We start from the raw sequence: 18,603 nt of genomic DNA, 5'->3' as shown, positions 1-18,603 counted from the left end.
TCGCAGCGTATGATCATCAAAGCACGCGTCCTAGGAGAACAGATTCGGAAGGAGCACGGTGTGGAGACAGCCATACAGGCAATCTACCGCGATCTAGAATATGCGAAGAGTCTGATCAAACATCGCAAAGCCATAGCCAAAGAAGGCGAAGGTTGGGACCTAGGTGAGGAAAGTTGGACATTCATCGGAGATGAGAGTGATCCTGAACTTCGAAGACGGATCCAAGAGTGGGACGCGCCATGGGCATCGGATGGTGCACATATGCATAGTAGGAAAAGTTTCCAGAGAGGAAGGAAGCAAAGTATGGATTTGGGTGCATAAGATAGCTAGAATCTCTTCCAGGGCGTATCTAGGACTTACCTTTTTCATTTTCAAGGCGGTGAGAATAGCTTATATGCAAATTTTTGGACGGTAGGAGGTCAACTTGACCTGTTTCCTGCTGTCACATGCGACTATTTAGGGGATGACGAATGATACCACCAAGGGCCGAGATTAGCATTCCACTTTGACTACACAATAATTATCTAAACATGGCCGGTCTCTTCGTACCAGGTTTAAAGGTTCGGATTAATGAACTCATGACAGGGTAACCATGCCAGATTGCCCTGGCAAACCTATCTTGACCGATTTGCCGCGTCTTGCGCGCGGCTCGACTTCGACCATATGCTCTCCCAGATCATTTCGCTGCAGCCAATTTGAGAGAAGATGCTTCATGCATTGTGAAGGGTGTCCCTTCGATAGGTCGGTTCCAAGCAAGGATGTCTGGCGCCAGCGATAAAGCTCGCTTCTACCTTGAACAATCCGTCCCCGAGCTCCAGGAACTCGAACGCAAGAAAATCTTTACAAAGCCTGAAATCACCTCCATAGCCAGAAAGCGTTCTGACTACGAGCACAAACTCAGTGCTCGCGGCTCTCACCGTTCCGACTATATTCGCTACATCGAGTATGAGATGAACCTGGAGTCTTTGCGAAAGAAGAGGGTTAAGCGTTTAGGGGTGAAGAGCACGAATCACATTGGGCAGAGACGGCTTTTCGGCCTATTGGATCGGGCGACGAAGAAATTTCATGGCGATGTGGGGTTGTGGATGCAGTACCTCAGTTTTGCGAGGAGGCAGGGGAGCCATAAGAAAATTGGGGAGGTGCTGACGAGGATGTTGAGATTGCACCCTACGAAGGCGGAACTGTGGGTTTGGGCGGCAAAGTATGCGGTTGAGGAGAAAGGCGACGTGGGGGAGGCGAGAAGCTTTCTACAGAGGGGTTTAAGGTTTTGCGGAAGAGATAGGGAGTTATGGGTAGAGTATGGTAAGCTAGAGTGTATCTTCATCGCGAAGATTGTGGGGAGGAGACAGCTTTTAGGGCTCGAGGGAAAGGAAGCTGTAAGCATGAGGGAAGTTGAGAGCGACGGTCATGCCGATGTAGACGTGATTTCTTTACCTACTATTACTGCTGGTGATTACGGGGCTACGCTCGAGCCAGGGCAGACACGTCAACATGCGATGGAACGGCTGGATACCAGTGCAGCTTTATCCGGCGCTGCACCTATGGCAATCTTCGACGCCGCAGCTAAGCAGCTAGGCCAGGATGGTCGATTCGGCCTTGACTTCTTCGACATGATTGCCGAATTTGATCAGCTACCTTGCCAACAGACGATTCTCAACCATGTGCTTGATACAATGCGAGCAGTGAAGCCACAGACCGCAAATATCACAATACGTTTCGTTCGACAGTCAATCATCGGCGTCGACTCAGGCTCTCCTCAGTTCCCCGCAGCTCTGACCACATCTTTGTCTCGAATACAGCCTGCAATCACGTCCCTCCCGAACGCTGACGTGCGAGTGGATTTCCGTCGAGAGCTTATTTCATGGCTGTTGTCCTTCTTAGTCTTAGAAGACCTTGACGAAGGCCTCAAGCAAGTCGCAGAATTATCTCTGAAAAAGGCCTGGAGTCAGCAGAAGATTGATGTCGGCGATCACAACAACGTTGAGTTGACAAACATGGTAGCGCTGCTTGATACGTCGAAGGGTGAGCTTTTCAGGCAGTTAGTCGAATCGGAAAGACTTTGAACAAGCGATCTCGGCTCTTCATTCCTTCGCTCAGAAATATTTGGTGCCTCATGGCTCAGTCGTAGAGGCTTCACTGGGTTTTCGATCTTCTCCGAGATGCTTTCTTGTTTGCGTGAGTTTTCTTGCACCTTAAGCGCACTTCAGTCCCCTTCTTCTGCCTGGGTCATCCACCGTTAGATACTTGCCCACAGCTGTCTTTACTCAACTCAAGATACTTACAAAGCTCTTACTCTGCTCATCTGCGCTTTTGAAGTCTCGCCTCTGACAATTTTACGGGCGGCTTCGACCACTAGAGAGTACAACTTCTTGTAGCACTCCATAGCATTATCAGCCTGTTTTCGGCTGCCGTCAGCTTGTATAACGAGACAACTTGAATTCTCCGAATGGTATCTCGAAGCTAATATCTCCGCATGGAGCAATTTTGGCACAAGTGGAAGGAAAGCTTGAGTGCTCAAGCGCAATGTAGCTTTAGTATTCACTCTATTCTAAATGAGCTCGATACGTGAATCAATATGCTAGTGGGCGCACTTGTTCACATTCTGGCCTCCAGGACCTGATGCACGGCTGAAGGTGACTTCACAGATATTCCTTGGAATTTGCTTTTCATTGAATTGAGCAAGCCAATCCCGAGTTTCCTGATGCTCAATTTCGGATGTGACGTCAGGGATGGCATGGGAAGTCGAAATTCGGGCGATGAGACACGTTGGTCTACCTCTGATACATGTTCGACCAGGAGACAATGATGACAAAGTATTGCGTATCATGCTTCACTATTAAAATAGTTGGAGACAAGAAAAAAGCAGTAGGTGACGCCACTGATTCATTCGTACAATGTCACGTGATCCGGAAATAGAATTATACGCTAGAACAATAAGAGCTAGATCTTCCTCGTCCTCGTGCATGAGGCAGGAGCCACCACCACAATTTACTGACTGTCTCTCGTCGCCGTGCACTCGCCTCCTCATCAGCAATCATATTCTATATCAGAGCGCATGGCTTGCTCGAGGGACTCTTTGTAAGGTCTTCAAGGAAATGCTTTAGCCCAACCTCCAGGTTTTCTGTCGAGTTTGAAAATTTCAACCTTATCTAGATAGCCCTCATCTGCCTCCGTCTATCTTTGTAAACCCAAGATACCTGTCGCTCATTGGTGTCCTACGGTTTCTTCCTGACAAGATTTCTCTATCTGCATTCATGCCGTCTAGCCCGCTCGCAGAAGCGCCTCATTACAACGGCCTGACACTCTCTCCAGCCAGCCCAAAACCCATCCACGTCCCGGACTCGCAAACCGTTCCAGTATTACAGAATCAGGCGGATGGGGAATTCAATCTTGCTGCCTACATGGAGAATGCGACCAGTGGTCAAGGTGTCATTGACTCTACAGGACTAGACCACTATCAAGTTGCGCCAACTCAAGAAGCGTCAGCCACTACTATTGCAACATTGAACGGCGAAGTCGCTGGTGAGCAGCAACCTATAATGAAGGCTGAGGATGTAGTGAAAGAGAGCCAGGACCAGGTTTATTCAACAATCCATGCTTCCACGGAGCACCCAGATGTATCTACTGGTCATGCAGAGTTTGCCTCAGCCCCCGAGAACATTCACCCTTTCGCTTCAGAACCCAACCATGGCCAGAACTTGTATGCTTCTGTGCAGGATGCCTTTGAGCAGCAGCCCATCCAAGCAGACAACTCGTACCCTCAAGCAGACTCCTCCACTGCATTAGACCAAAGCCAGCCTGAAAATCCCGAAACATCCCCAAAGAAAGAATTGACCATCGAAACCGGAAATATCCAAGCTCTGCTCGATAATCTTATTGCTTCCGCTTCCACTGCCCCTGCCGCAGATAGTGTCCAAACGTCCGCACCAGCGCCTACAGCGTCGGCTGGCCCCCAAGTATCAAGTCCGAGCAGCGCCCAAACCCCTATCAGTGCTCTTCCTACTCCAGCTGGTCTCCCACCCAGACCTCCACCTCAGGATGAACCAACTATACATCCAAATTACACTGCTGGACAAAGCATCCGCTCGTATCATAATCCACCGCCGCCCAATACCACTCAAACATCGACAGGTCGCCTTCCTCCAAATCATGCTCCTGCGAGTACTGTTGGCCCCAATGGCTTGCCTCCTCCACCTGCAGCAAGTTTTCAGCAGTCTATAGCACCTAGCCAGCCATCTCCACAAGAACAAACATCATTGACTGAATCCAGTGTTAGTGCTGCACAGCCGGACGCTCCACCACTGATTGAACCACAGCAGGCTGCTGCAGCGCCCGATACAGATTCAGCATATCAAGACTTTTTGCGAGAAGAAGCTAGCTACGTGGCTGAAGGCACGTGGGATCGCTTTCCTCAAGGCTCTCGGCTTTTTCTTGGTATGCCTTGTACCTTTCTTCCTGGAATGAAAATCTGACATTAGCGTTAGGAAATCTCTTTACAGAGAAAGTTTCCAAGCGGATGATCTTTGATGTCTTCTCGAAGTATGGTCGCTTGGCCCAAATATCAATGAAGAACGCGTACGGCTTCGTCCAGTTTGTTGATCCCGGCTGCAGCAGTAGTGCACTAGTAGCGGAGGAGGGCACAGAGTTAGGAGGGAGGAAAATTCGTACGACGTATCCGTCCTTTTGATCCCAGCGCTGCTGAAACTGCCTAGATCTTGAAATATCGAAACCCCAAAAGAACACACGGAATGCAGGAAATTCTGGAAATGCGGACAGGGCTGGACGTAACCGAAGGTCACGCTCACCGGATTATGGTCGAGGAAGTAATACACGCCAAGGAATTCAACATGTAGGGCAAAATCCTTATGGCGTCTACGAACGGCGTACGAGGGATGACTATCGGCCTGTCCGGTCGCCATCCCCAAGACGTGGATACGACAATCATCTGGCTCGCAACGGCCTTGATCGATACTATGGCGGAAAGCGAAGCCGCTCGAGATCTCCACCCTATGGCAGAAACGGACGGTATCGAAGTCGTAGTCCTCAAGGCAGAGATCTTGATGACGAGCGGACTTTGCCAATTCCTAGAAGAAACCCTGTCCAGGTCCCAGATGTACAGATAATCATTGTGGATGAGTCAGATCGAACCTTTGTGGGTTATATTCAGCAGTCATTTCGTGATCGCTCTCTTCGGTGCGATGTGCTTCAACTTCCTAGGGGAGTGTCATTGCAGGCAGTCATAAAGCGGCAGATTCTGGAAGGAGTGCAGGCTGTTGTCAAGATTCATCGAAAATCACAAGTGACAGGGAAAATCCCTCTTCAGCTCTTCGATCGTAGTGGGGGACCAAGCAACATCCGGTTCGATGGTACTTATTGTCTCTACCTCGTCGTAGGAGCTTACTAATGCATTGGCAGAATATGAAGAACTCGATGCAGCTGTAGCCGCCGACGTAGTGATCAGGTCCAAGCAGCCACAGGCGCAACCCATGCCACAGTCCCAGCATTACCCACAAAACCCTGGCTATGGCCCACCGCAACATCAAGTGCATCAGATGCCCCAGCAGCATATGCCTCCACACTCTATGCCGCAGCAACAGCCACCGGTCCCAAATGTAAACACAACCCCGATGAGTCCTTTAGCAGGGTTGGACGGCCCAGCGCTGCAGAAACTTCTAGGATCTCTAAACCAAAATCCATCAAATCCGCAACAGTATCAAGGTAATCCACAGCCGGGTCAAGCCCCACAAGATTTAGCAGCTTTGTTGAGTAGTGTTGCTCGCCAGACTCCACAGCAGCAACAAAATCAACAACAAGGCTATCAGCTACCGCAAACGCCTACTCAGGGTTATCAATATCAAAATCCACCACAGCACCAGCAATTCCCACCGCAAAGCTTAACTCAGCCAGGTGCTAATTATGGCAACAACCAGGCATTGTCGCAACTGCTCGGTCGAGCACAACAACAAGGAAGCCCCCTCAGCAAGGGTATCAAGCTATTCCGCCGCCGCAACAGCCGCCACAGCAGCAGAACGTGCAGGACATCATGGCTCAGCTTGCGAAATACAGGCAGTGATCTCTGCACGAGCAAACAACGGCTTCATTTTTCGATGTAAGGATTCCTCTATCCATCCACAATTCAGTAGTCAATATAAGCTACTAGCCGTCAGAGCGCTCACTCCCAAGCTCTTCGTAGCTGGTCGATCCGTGTCGATCGGAGTGCAGGCTTTTGCATGATTGCTATGAGGTTGCTTCATGTAGATAGCTTGGCCTAGTGACACATCGAGCCGACGAGAAAATTATCAAACAAACACGTTAGCTTCCTAAGAGCATTTACCTACTCATGATAAGCTTTACTATTTACGACAAGGATCCGATACTGTAAAGACATCAGGCTGCCCCTAACTACAAGCTCATGGTAAGATAAAGCGAGAATATCATTTGATCTTGTCCACAGTCTTCTTCTTTCTGCCCAAGCATTGCCGTCTCGTTAGCAATCATACCATTTCTTTGTCCTGTTGAGGCCCGAAATGAGCTCGTGCGGCGTCAAACACAAATATGCGTGGGAATAAGGATGGTGTCTCCGAACATTCAGGTGCCAGTATTCGCCAAAGATACGACCGTGTGCGTGACTTTGACTTTCAAAGAGTATTCTGTAAGTCTCTAGTTGGCTAACAATAGTTAGCAAAATTATTAAGTAATCATCTTTCTCTCTTTTCCCGTGGCTAGGGATACCTTCGTAGAGCCAGGCGCACGAGGCGTATCTCGTACATATATCTTGTCTCCGTCCTACGCCGTAGGGCCAACCATTCTTATGGAAAATGTATTTTTTCACAACAAATTTGATGGTGTCTGAGTCTTGCTCGCCAGCAAGTCTTGAAATTGGAAGAGACTCTGCTGTAGTTTTTTGACTCTATCAAAACCAATCTTTACCCATTCAATGAAAAAACGTCCCCAACAGAAGGTAAGAAATCTTGAAAATGCGTCCTCACTAAGACAGTGTGAGACATGTAGGCACGCAACTCCTCTTTGCATTGTTGTTATGATCTGTTGGTTGGCGGTTATGAATGTCAAATTGACAGTGCAAACTCTCAACGTTCGACGCATCATATCCCACTGATCTAAATCAGAATTTCCCAATCCTGTCTTATGATCCTATTTGAACTCAAGCTCTTTCACATTCCCGGAATGGTTTGCTACTAAGATCAACGAGGCCATTCCCTCTTGGAAATCACGCTTGAATGAAACCTAAACCTGAGACTAGGGAAGACCAGGTGAGAGCTCCCATAAAAGCTTTCCCAATGCTCCACTAGTCATGGAGTTGTAAGTCTGTTGATTCCTTCGTCCCTGATGCATTGGAATCTGTTTGAAATCTACGAAAACATGAGATTGTTTTGAACAGTCTTCTATAGCCATGATAATAAGCGTCTATGAAGGCACGCCAGGGAGGAGAGGGGGGCACACAAAGCTGAAGAAACCATGATATAGCTGAGATGGTGTGTTTTGAATCATATTAAATGCTTAAATAGACGCCTGCGCTTTTGGGGTAGCTCAGGAGTGGCTTTTCACTATGCTTATAGGTTTCAATCGCAGTGTTTGTGGCAGGAAGTGCGAAAGCAGCAGACCCATATAAATGTTTGCCATGTGACATATAACCTCCCTGTCCGACACCGGACCGTTTCTCGCTCCTCCTGCATGTATTGTAATATCTAGAGAGAGCGCAAACGAGACCGAGGAACATGCAACGAAGGTGGATGAGAAGTGAGAAGCATTTCAAGCGGGATATTCAAAAATATTTTCTTGAGCAAGCAACTATAGATCAAAGGAACAAGGGAAAACTCACGCCCTTAGACGAGATTCCATTGGATTGGAGCCGTCAAAGCATGCCGATTCACTTCCAGTACCCTCACGACACTGACCCACATTCATGATTTCAGATTTTCAAGAAGTCCAGGTTATCTCGTGGCGCTTCATGCTTTACCTTCTCCCAAATGTCACTGGCTCGCTTCGCAGTCAACACGTCCAAGGGTCCTGCCTCAACTGCTGTCAAGGTCTCCTCAAGCTGCAAAACCTTGCTCGCCCCAATGATAAGCCCATCTCCAACCTCCTTCTTCAATGCGCTATGGTATGCAATCCATCTATAGCTTAGCGCCGCTTTGCTAATGCTGGCGTCGTCTGCGATGACTCCCCACTCATCTAGCGCCTGATACAGAGATTCCTTGCCGTAGAGGGTGTTATACATATCGCCGAGGCTAGTCCTGCCGCTAAAGCGACCTTCGACGTTCTTTGACTTTAATGACTCTGTGTCCTTGACTAAGAAGCCTCCAGCGATCGGAGAGTACGCATAGAAGCTGATGTTGAGCTTGCGGAGCAACGGGAAGAGATCAACCTCAATATGGCGGGATACGGCATTGTAATTTCCCTGAAAGACTGTTGGTACGACAGACCCAGCCGCTGACTGAATGTCATACACCTGCTGGACTTGCTCGGGCGGGAAATTTGAGAGACCGAACTGGGCTCGTTAGTTGTATATTATTTGTAAGTATTAGGCACCTTCGCTTAGATCCTTTGGCAATGAAGACGCGGACCATACCCGTTTGAACTTTCCAGCGGCATATATATCCTGAATTGCAGACAAAGTTTCTTCAATCGGAACTTGTGCATCTGGATGATGCAGGTAATAAAGATCGACCTGACAGTGCGTTGATCAGCAAGGAAAGGGTGATGAAGACCAAGATCTCGTCTCGTACACTATCCACGCCAAGGTCCTTCAGACTTTTTTGCATCCCATCCAAAACACGCTGCCTCGTCAGACAACGAGGGTAAAGTGCAGGCGCCTTGGTATGGATCACAAACTCCTTTGGGGCATGCCTTTCGCCAAGGACGGTCTCACTGTCCCCCTTAGACAGTCATTAGTAGCATTGTAGGAGACATGAGACCCGTACGTATGCTGCGCCGGTGTCAAGGCTAGTCACGTTGTGTTGATGCAAGACATTGAATCTGTTCCTCATCTCGTCCGGACTCCATGAAGGAGCCGCTGCGACGCCATAGATGATTTCAACAGGGGCATGTGCCATTTTCAAGTCTCTCTGAGCAGACATTGGCTCTTTAGCAGTAATCTTGAACTCTTGAATTACAATCGAGACTTTTTTTCGTTTTTGGCTGGACGTCCTTGACAAGAAACAAGATATATACATATACGACAAGCATGATATCACAGCTGAAAGACGATCTTTCAATAGCTTACCAAGCTGCCCAGCCGGGACAGTGCAAGACAGCTCGTGGAACCTACCCGTCTTACACGCGCAAGTTGTATGAGAAGGCAAGGGATAGTACAACATGCACTCCTGAGCCAGATCAGAGCTATTAGAAATCCAAGGTCGTAGATCATTTCCCCCAGAAGAGACGCTAGTGACAGCTGAAGGAGCCAAGCATGAAAGACGAGTGACGCATTGTGAAGTTGAGGGAAGGATCCTCGACCGGGCTAAGCATCATTTACATCACTGCTCGCGGTTTGTGACAAATTCCTAATCGTCGGACAGCAAATGTCCAATGTAAGTGTGCCACAGATCTCCCGGCAGATGCTGACCACTGGAAGCCAACAGCGTGAGCGGCCACCTGCCACGGAACATTAGGGTAGACTTGAAGCCTCAGCGTGCCGTCTGTTTCGCTTGCCTCAATGGTGCTTGCCTCGAGCGATGACGGGCATATACGTTTCAACCGCCTTTGGCAGATCGCGTGCATGATGCACCACCTTATGAGTGCCAATGATGGTCTGCACTACATTGGACTGGGCGTCTAGTCTCATCCACTCCTCAACACCATCCAGTGCAATTGGACAAGGTTGGGTTCTCGGATGCTTCTTATAAAATGATGTACTTCCTGTTGAAGTTCCTGACGGACAAACAACGGACAAAGGGCCACGAATCTCCGGGCCGCGCTAAAGCCGCATCTGAACTCTTTCCTGGGCAAAACGATGACCGAGATCATGAGATGACCGCAACACTAGACTTGAGCTGACGGAGTAAGAACTACCCTCCTAGGGTGCATTATTGTGCATTATTAGCCGTTCATGGCCTTGCCTTCCTTTCACACATGCTGAAGTCTAGACGCAGCACCCTTCCTTTCTCCTACTTAGTACCGTACAATTCTCGACCTTCCCTACCACGCGCTGTCTCTACGCCATTGTTTCGTACTTTCAGACCACCACACACTGACCGATCCCGGCCCTTCACCACTACCGCGTATTCAAGTACTGGGCATTGGTCGACTGCTGCATTTGCGGCCATCTTCTCCAGCGGCGCATTCGTCTTCTACAAGAATCATAAAGCCGCTGAAGGACCGGCTGTACCTTCAAAGCACATTGGATCGGATCTACAGGAGGAAGAGATCGCCTTGATGTCAGGCACACCTTTACCCGGACGACCCGGCAATCTGACTCCAGACCAGGAGGCAAAGCTTCAAGACTTCTGGGTAGCTCTCCTCCATACCTTCGGCGTACCAGACCTTGCAGATGGAGATCATACAGCTGTAACGAACAGCAGCACGGACCACGTCAAAGAAAGTACAGACACCATTGCCTCGGATAAGCAGAATAAAAAGAAAAGTGGAGGTCTTTTTGGAAGCAAGAAGGGCAAAGACGCGAAGCATGGAGGCTTGAATGGCGCATCTGTCGTGGAGGGTGAAGACAAGTTCGGTCAGGGCAAGGATTTTCAAGAAACAATCCAGAATTACCCCCGGAACAGCTTCGCCAGGCATTTTGGAGCATGGTCAAGCATGACAACCCCGACGCCTTGCTCCTGCGTTTTCTCCGAGCACGCAAGTGGAATATACAGAATGCGCTGGTTATGCTGATCGCAACGATGAAATGGCGAATGGCTGAGGTCAAAGTGGACAGCGACATCATCAGGCGGGGCGAAGCCGGCGCTTTAGAAGATAGCCAGAGCGCGGATGCTAAGACAAAGAGGGACGGTCACGACTTTCTCGAACAGATGAGGATAGGCAAGAGTTTCTTGCACGGCATGGATAAAGAGGGGCGGCCCATATGCTTTGTGCGCGTAAAATTGCATAGAGCGGGCGAACAGACGGAAAGTAGTCTTGAACGGTATACTGTGTACACAATTGAGAGTGCGCGATTACTATTGCACGATAATGTTGATACGGCCGTACGTGTCACCAGTTTCCCTTTTACTATCCCTCCCGCCTCATTCCAATTTGGTCATCACTCACACTTCATCGCTAGGCAATCGTCTTCGACATGACTGACTTCTCACTTGCAAATATGGATTACGCCCCTGTCAAGTTCATGATCAAATGCTTCGAAGCCAATTACCCGGAATCCCTCGGCGTGGTTCTCGTCCACAAGTCTCCTTGGATTTTCCAGTCCATTTGGAAAATTATAAAGGGTTGGCTCGACCCAGTCGTTGCCGCCAAGGTCCACTTCACAAAAAATATCGAGGAATTGAGCCAATTTGTGGCCCTAGAGCACTTATTGAAGGAGATGGGCGGAAAGGAGGATTGGGACTACAAGTATGTACCACCACGGGAAGGGGAAAACGAGAAGATGAAGGATGAGGGGACGAGGGAGAGATTATTGGAGGAAAGGCGAGGTGTGGTGATAGAATATGAGACGACCACGCAGCAATGGCTGTCGGGGCATAAGAAGGTGGAGGGGAGGAGGCGGGACTTGACCGAGAAGCTTGGAGCAGGTTATTGGGATCTAGACCCGTTCCTGAGAGCCAGAACGTTTTATGACCGCACAGGGATCATTAGCCCTGGGGGCGGAATAGACTTCTATCCATCGCGTAAGAAGGCGGAGCCGGTCGCGAACGGGGGACCGATACCGGCTGGGCATGTTGATGAGGGAGTCGACTGACGGATCCGAATGGCGTCGATGATTGTATATGTAATGGGCAGGCTTGGGTATGGGTTAGATGGGTTGCACGACCAAAGCAGCGTCGTCAACTCGCATGAAAGAATATTCTTCATTTTCTCATCTTTCTTCTTCATGTAAGACTTCCTATTCCAGCTCGAGGCATGATCATCCCACATCAACTCGTCAATTCGTTTTTTTGTTTTACTTTCCTTCGAAGGCCGTGATCACCTGACCATTCACCTCGGCATCACAGTACCAACTTACATCTTCGCCTTCACTTCCTTGAAATATTCTTTCAATTTCTCCATATCAGTCTCTTGTGCCGGCCATCCAATCCCTAGTCCATCCTTCTCGTTTGGCTTCGGGATTACATGGAAATGGACCTGCGAACTCGTTCAGCTCTTTCCGCACCTGCCGTCCTGCTTCCTGCTTTTTTGACGCCTGGCCCTTTCGCCATTGCTCCTCACAGAAGGGAGAACATACATGATCAACGATTTGGTGTGCCAATCGTCCATTGTTCTGCAGAATATTGTAATTTTCCGCCCCAACGGCTTTGGCGATACGCTTTGCGACAGGCTTTGTTTCTCGTCAGCCAATGCTTGTCCATTTTCACATCTCTACAGTTCTGTCTCTCTCCATTTCGCCAAGGGAGAACGACGTACCATCACCTCCGCCAATTGCTCATCCGGAATATCGAGGAGCTTGGCGCCATGGTACTTCGGTATCACGAGCTGATCATGAAGAAGTCAACGACATATGGGTGGGGTTTTTGGGTAAAATGGGGAGATATACAGCGTGTCCCTGGGCTAGAGGCTGGATATCCAGAAAAGCAAATACGCGCTCGGACTCAAAGAGCTTGAAGGAGGGGATATCGCCTAGGTTTCGGAGTCAACGTTGCCGACGCATGCGGTATGATCTTAGTGAAGCGCAGATGAGTGGAATGGGGCGACCGAGAGGGAAAGCACCTTTGATGATCTTACAGAAGATACAGGCCGCCATTTTGAGCTTGCGTGTGCAATCTTTTTGGCAGTGCAGCAAGAGATCGGTTTGCCCTGCTGTCCCCCTCGTCCGCTATACCGGGGGTGGACATATACGTCATGGTGCATCAGAGTACGGGTGCTCCCGCTGTCAGATCACGCTAGAGACGCGTCGTCGCGTCGCGCAAAAAGTCAAGCCATTCACTGCATGCGGCATGTACCGGGACTTTGATCACAGTATCAAGCCGCATGAAATATGCTCACGTTCAATTGGTAGACAGCGCAAAGTGCTAGCAGTATCATGTTGCCTAATCGTTTGTTGTTCTTTAATTCATTCGCTCCGAATGCGTGGAGACACTCTCGTGCGCTAGCTGGAAAAGGCCACAATGCATGAGATCAGGACACTAGTTCCTCTCCAAGATCCATCCCAAGGCCCGTCTTGATGCTACCCCGTCCAACGTTGCTGAGTGGCGGGCTACCATTGGGAGGTACCAAACTATCAAAGTTAAGTTTTCTTCGAGCGTCCTTCGCAGCTAATGGTGTCCTGCTAATACCCGGTGTGCGGTCGCCAAAGGCACCTTGTGCGGGGCTTGGTGTAATGTTAATGAATTCCGCGAAATTGAAATTCTGACCGGGGGTATTTCGTCCGATCAGAGCAGGAGTACGCAAGAGTTCTTTGGAGGGGGGTGTGGAGGGCGGAAGCAAGCGGGTGTGTCTAGTACCCAGATCCCCTGCTGAGGGTGATGTAGCCAGGAACAGCAGCAGATCAGCCCCTTCTTCACCAGGGGCGGTATATTTGCTCCGGCGGTGGGTTGTAGGTGGAGGAGTTTGAGGTGGTGAAGCCTTCTGATTCGGTTGACTCCCATGATATGACAGTCTAGTCAATCGCTCTTCGTCGGCGTATGTTGGAGAGTCAGGTATTGTCGAAATCTCGGAAGCAAATGAAATATCAGGGCCGTGAATGGTAGAAAATTGTGAGGCATGGCGAGAATGCACTGGGGAAGATTGTGGAAGGTTATGGCTGGTTTTCCACGAAGCCCGTGTATTCTCGATGAGCGGCGGTGCCATTGAGTGTGATCTTGGTCGCTTGGTTTTTGTCATGTCCAAAAAATTGTATGTAGAGCCTTGATGGGCACTTCTTTTCCGAGGGTTGGTCGCTCTTCCAGAACCTTCAACGGCGTCCGAGAACAAAGGAGCAGTCAATGGCGATGATGCAACACCGTTGGGGACGTATGTGTTCTCTGATGACGAGGACGAACATGTTGAAGATGTTTCAATGGCCGACATAAGTCTTTTGCGCTTGACGGAGCTTTCGAAGAGAGCCTCGACGTCTCTGAAGCTTAAATTCTCCTGGCCGTGCTGAATCTTGTGGCTGGCCAGGGCTAGCCTGTCCTTCAGCTTCCTTGCCATCTGCACGATCGGTGATTAGCAACGGTAGCGATAGGGCCTAAGCACAGCCTTACATTGGCAAGTTCTGCCCGGCGAAGAACTTTTTCTACGACGTCTTCAGGGCTGGACTGACGCAGGTACAACGCCATGACAAGTATTCAGCTCCACTCGAAATGTGCGGGTCAGTCAAGACACCGGCCGCAGTACCTTGGGTTGGGGTGGAAACGGACGGTTGTGGGGGGCAAGAGCGGCGATTTACAGGTGTGGCAATGGTCCAGATGCGAATTGAAGATTTCTCCAAGATAATGGCTCTCTACATTTGACATGTGTAAAAGACCTGGGAGGATACTGGAAAAGGAGGCTTGGAGGAGATGTTGGAGCGGAATGGTCCTTACGGAGGAAATGGCTAGTGGAGTAGCGGGGAGAGGAGAGGCCGGTTTTCCAGCCATATCTAAATTATTAAAAGGATCCAACGGCGGCTACGCGTTTGACTTCAAATGTCCAAATGAGTGGCTGACAGATAAGCACACCAGGCAGTCCAGGCACCCTTCTGACCAAGCATAGCGTATTCTATAGAACAATCAGGATGCATTGTACGGAATGCAATAATTGCTTCAACAAATGCCAGATCTGGATCTACCCACTCTGTATACGAGCCCCGCGAGCTGCAGTTGCAGATCTCATGTGCGTAATGACCGTAAATAGATCCTGCGGTTAGGCCATTTCCATTTCCCACCAGAGTTCGATAGCCTCCTGCCTTGCTGCAACGCTCGGAAGATCGTTGGCCTTTTTGAGAATCTTTCATTTGCCATGTCCTCGTAGAGACCCTTGTGAAACGCACGGAACTTAGGTTCTCGTCGTCAACTACGCTCGTTTCCTTGCTTCCGCTTTATTCGCGAGCATTAAAACCACCTGTTCTCGTCGAAACCCACTCGTTTACATATCATCAAACCCGCTGACGCAACCAATCCTTTTCCCCCGTGCAGAGGGTCGTTCCTTCCGCAACTGGCTGTTGAATGACATCAATGCCCGCATCAAAGACAGACGTATTGATTCGCGCAGTACTCTCGTCCACTCCTAGGCCTGTTGGCCTCCTGCCTCCATGATGCCGTTCTTCAAAGACCTTCGCCGCAAAAGAGCATCCAAGGTTGGAAAGCCCAGCGAAAGCTCGCATGCTAACTCGAACAATGTCAATGTGCCGCCCCTGAACAAATCGACATCTACATTGAATTCAACACAGAATGGCAACTCTACTCCTGCTTCATCCATCAAGCCTAGCACGTCGCAGCCGAATCTCACCAATGTGACGTCCAGTAAATCAAACTCGACAATTACATCTCAACAGCAGAGACCAATGCCACTTAGCTCTGTCAGCAACAGAAGCAGTTTCATGGGCTTGAACACACCTTCAATCAATGGCACGACAAACCCGAAAGCGTCCCTGTCGCCCTGCGCTCCGCGAATCATCTCTGTTTCCGATAATTCTTGGGTGCATCAGAAGATTTTGCTTGTATATGGTCACATTGGCGAGTCGAATGACAAGGCGCTTGATGGGACTGTGACGGTCTGTCACCACCAAGACAATTTCCCTGCAACCGCTTGGCCTGTGAGCGCATCCCACTTCAAAGTCCTCGTACATCTCACACCAGGTCCCAATCGCCTCCGCTTCGATTTCACGTCGCCGAAAGTGACCGCTGCTCATCCTTCCCTACCGTCCCATTGCGCTTGGGTCACCATCAACTTTCTCCCCCTTGTCAATGCACCTCCACTCCAGCTTGCCATCATTCTTGGAAAAGATTCGCCTGGCACATTCGATGCTGTACCAGAAAGGAAGCAGAGGGAAGGAAACAACCTGGAGCTTGCGATCAGGAAATTCCGCATGTCTGTATATTTATGGCAAGCTTTCACAGGGGAACAAATGTATCGACAGGGTCTCGGAAGGCGGTGCTTTAGATTCGATGAAGAGTGGCAAACGGGCTCATTGACGTACAGGGATAAGGAGATGGGGATTATGAGAAACGAGGCCAAGATTCATATCATCAGATCAGATAAAACCGTCAGAGAGATACGAAACTTGGATGTTGCCCAACAATACAGCGAAGCCACTGGGAAAGGCGAGCTCTTCACAATTGCAATGAACGACGTGACAAATTACTTCAAGCCTGCGAAAGGGCAAAGGATCTACGTATCCGCTCTTCTCTTAGATTCTCACTGGGACACGCGTTCTAAGACCATCACAGGTCATGCTGCATTGGGTGGAGCTTCTGGCGAGGTGCAATTAGCCATCTTTGGCTCGCATGCCCTGCAAAGTTACCCGTCTAGCGTTGAAGAGATTGTGCCAGCCTTTTCTGACTGCACCAGAACTGACACTACTTTCGTTGCCAACGATTGTGACGAATCTGGTAGCAATTGGGAGGCAGCAAATGTGGGTATCGGTGCGCATTTACATGAGACAGGCCATCTATTTGGCTGCCCGCACCAAGAATATGGCATCATGCGACGAGATTTCGTTCGCTTTGGCCGGACGTTCTTGTGCCGCGAGCCGTACTCAACAAGGACAAAGTTACCTGGGGAGCCTCTAATAAAGCCAAAAGATGAATGCATGTGGCATAGGCTTGATACTTTACGGTTTAAGCACCATCCGTGCTTCAGATTACCCACAGATGCCCCACTTAATCCTGATGATAGCATTCAAGTATGGCCCGTTGAAAGCGGGAAAATCATCTTGACGGCCCCAACGGGAGTATCATTCGTCGAAATATTCGCTGATTCGGAAGCTGAATGTCGTGCATGGATTGAATATGGGAGTGGAGATGTCCAAGCCGGAGGGCCTCCGCGACAGGTCATGCTCAGCGAGGATGTTCTCCGAGAACGTTTAGCGCACAATAAAAAGGCCAAGGATATCAAGATTAAAGTATTTTCTGCTGGATTAGGAGAATCTAGCGTAGATAATGTCGCGCAGATGTTCAAGTCGAAAGAGCACATTCACAAACTTCCTAACGGATCGTACGGCTTCCAGGCATGCAAATTAGGGTTTTCCCAGCAAGAAGGGACACGACCTCAGCACATCATACTGGAGTCAGCATTGGAGCAAAACAAGATTCTGACATCTATTCGTGTATACCATGGCTTTGCCTTAGACGGCATGGAGTTCGTGTATGAAGATAAGACAAGCCAGATGTTCGGTAATCGAGGGGGAAGAGCCGATGTTTTTACGTTCGGTAAGCATTATGTCCTTGGTGCGGCGACTTACCTTTAATCGTTCGTGGTAGATAAGTGGAAAGGTGAAATATTATTAGGTTTCTATCTCAGGGCAGGCGTTTGGATAGATGGTCTTGAGATTCTCACAAGTACAGGAAGGCGATCGGGAGTCTATGGCAACGCTATTGGTGGCTCAGGGTTTGTTTCCTTCCACTCACAGACATCTTGCACTGGTGCTGATCTCTCCATTCCGAAGGCACACCTTAATTCCACCTCGTGGTTACAGCATCGCAGGCATCTCGGGCTCATGCGGCAAGTGGGTCGACGGCTTCTCGCTCGTCATAACGCGATGATGCATACTGCGAGCATAGTAGAGTTTCAAAGATCTTCTTCAGCATATGCATGGGTTGAGCGGTTCTTTTTGAGCCTACGCGAAGCGCTCTCGTACCACTGTAATTGGCGATTGGAGAAGTGAGTGATCCCAATAAGAGGGTAGCTACTCACGCATTAGATGTGCTTCATGGTTGAACGGATGAAGATACACAAAACACACATGTACATATGTAAGAATTATTCAACTAGCCAAAGGACATAAGCCTGTCATTAAAACTGGCATAAACGAAGTATGACTTCACGTACATCTTCCCCGAGAGTATCTTGCAGTCATTATATGGGAGTGGCATTTGAATAGAGGATTATTGTACCTTTAGTACTGGAGATGTCAAAGGATGTTCCATGTGCCGCATACACTCCTGTCCTGCCAAAGCGGCAGTGGCGGGACTGTCCGACGCGTCCCGCGTTTGACGTGAAAGAGATACAAGTTCAGACTGTGAATACTCCACCAGATTCGTGAATCACAGGTCATCGGATCTTCAGCAGCCACGCTTATCGCTTCAGGCGCCTCTCGCAAGGTTGCAGCCTGAGCAAACAACCATGACGGACTCCTACCACGCGCGTTCAACTTCTCTATCCCGCTCCAAACCCCCGTCGCGCCCTTCAACCCCTCTTCGCCCCTCCTCTCGCACCTCTCTCCGCGACAGCCAAACATTCACACCCCGCACTCTAAACAACAGCACCTCTGCCTTCCCACTCGAGGCTTTCGAGCTCGCCTTCGCGGAATTAAGCGACTCGATGGCGGACCTGGAGGCCAATTTCATGCATATT

General features: G+C 49.5%; 7 protein-coding genes across 7 annotated transcripts; 4 read left to right on the top strand and 3 right to left on the bottom strand.

Moving 5' to 3' along the window:
- Positions 1 to 9: 9 nt before the first annotated feature.
- On the top strand, positions 10 to 2,063 carry KY384_005880 (uncharacterized protein; the record flags this gene model as incomplete). The annotated part of the gene is made up of 2 exons (XM_044814378.1): positions 10 to 301; positions 676 to 2,063. 2 exons carry the CDS (start codon positions 10 to 12, stop codon positions 2,061 to 2,063), a joined length of 1,680 nt encoding a protein of 559 aa, XP_044668528.1.
- A 1,191-nt stretch (positions 2,064 to 3,254) lies between these two features.
- On the top strand, positions 3,255 to 6,073 carry KY384_005879 (uncharacterized protein; the record flags this gene model as incomplete). Its single annotated transcript, XM_044814377.1, has 5 exons — positions 3,255 to 4,434; positions 4,485 to 4,664; positions 4,713 to 5,366; positions 5,416 to 5,907; positions 5,931 to 6,073. The coding sequence occupies 5 exons, from the start codon at positions 3,255 to 3,257 to the stop codon at positions 6,071 to 6,073; spliced, it is 2,649 nt and encodes an 882-aa protein (XP_044668527.1).
- Positions 6,074 to 7,930: 1,857 nt separating this feature from the next.
- KY384_005878 (uncharacterized protein) lies at positions 7,931 to 9,098 on the bottom strand (the record flags this gene model as incomplete). Its single annotated transcript, XM_044814376.1, has 4 exons — positions 7,931 to 8,509; positions 8,591 to 8,689; positions 8,748 to 8,897; positions 8,943 to 9,098. 4 exons carry the CDS (start codon positions 9,096 to 9,098, stop codon positions 7,931 to 7,933), a joined length of 984 nt encoding a protein of 327 aa, XP_044668526.1.
- A 994-nt stretch (positions 9,099 to 10,092) lies between these two features.
- Positions 10,093 to 11,872, top strand: KY384_005877 (uncharacterized protein; the record flags this gene model as incomplete). The annotated part of the gene is made up of 3 exons (XM_044814375.1): positions 10,093 to 10,693; positions 10,726 to 11,162; positions 11,240 to 11,872. The coding sequence occupies 3 exons, from the start codon at positions 10,093 to 10,095 to the stop codon at positions 11,870 to 11,872; spliced, it is 1,671 nt and encodes a 556-aa protein (XP_044668525.1).
- A 260-nt stretch (positions 11,873 to 12,132) lies between these two features.
- Positions 12,133 to 12,871, bottom strand: HNT1 (Adenosine 5'-monophosphoramidase; the record flags this gene model as incomplete). Its single annotated transcript, XM_044814374.1, has 5 exons — positions 12,133 to 12,255; positions 12,356 to 12,448; positions 12,535 to 12,603; positions 12,665 to 12,747; positions 12,838 to 12,871. The coding sequence occupies 5 exons, from the start codon at positions 12,869 to 12,871 to the stop codon at positions 12,133 to 12,135; spliced, it is 402 nt and encodes a 133-aa protein (XP_044668524.1).
- Positions 12,872 to 13,245: 374 nt separating this feature from the next.
- KY384_005875 (uncharacterized protein) lies at positions 13,246 to 14,387 on the bottom strand (the record flags this gene model as incomplete). Its single annotated transcript, XM_044814373.1, has 2 exons — positions 13,246 to 14,259; positions 14,313 to 14,387. 2 exons carry the CDS (start codon positions 14,385 to 14,387, stop codon positions 13,246 to 13,248), a joined length of 1,089 nt encoding a protein of 362 aa, XP_044668523.1.
- Positions 14,388 to 15,343: 956 nt separating this feature from the next.
- On the top strand, positions 15,344 to 17,497 carry KY384_005874 (uncharacterized protein; the record flags this gene model as incomplete). The annotated part of the gene is made up of 1 exon (XM_044814372.1): positions 15,344 to 17,497. One exon carries the CDS (start codon positions 15,344 to 15,346, stop codon positions 17,495 to 17,497), a length of 2,154 nt encoding a protein of 717 aa, XP_044668522.1.
- Between the last annotated feature and the right edge of the window lie 1,106 nt (positions 17,498 to 18,603).

This window comes from Bacidia gigantensis, assembly GCF_019456465.1.
Source record: "Bacidia gigantensis strain McMullin 20006 chromosome Unknown contig_246, whole genome shotgun sequence".
NCBI classification, from domain to species: domain Eukaryota; kingdom Fungi; phylum Ascomycota; class Lecanoromycetes; order Lecanorales; family Ramalinaceae; genus Bacidia; species Bacidia gigantensis.
The sequence above is the reverse complement of the archived record's forward strand: the minus strand, read 5'-3'. Positions and strand labels throughout refer to the sequence as shown.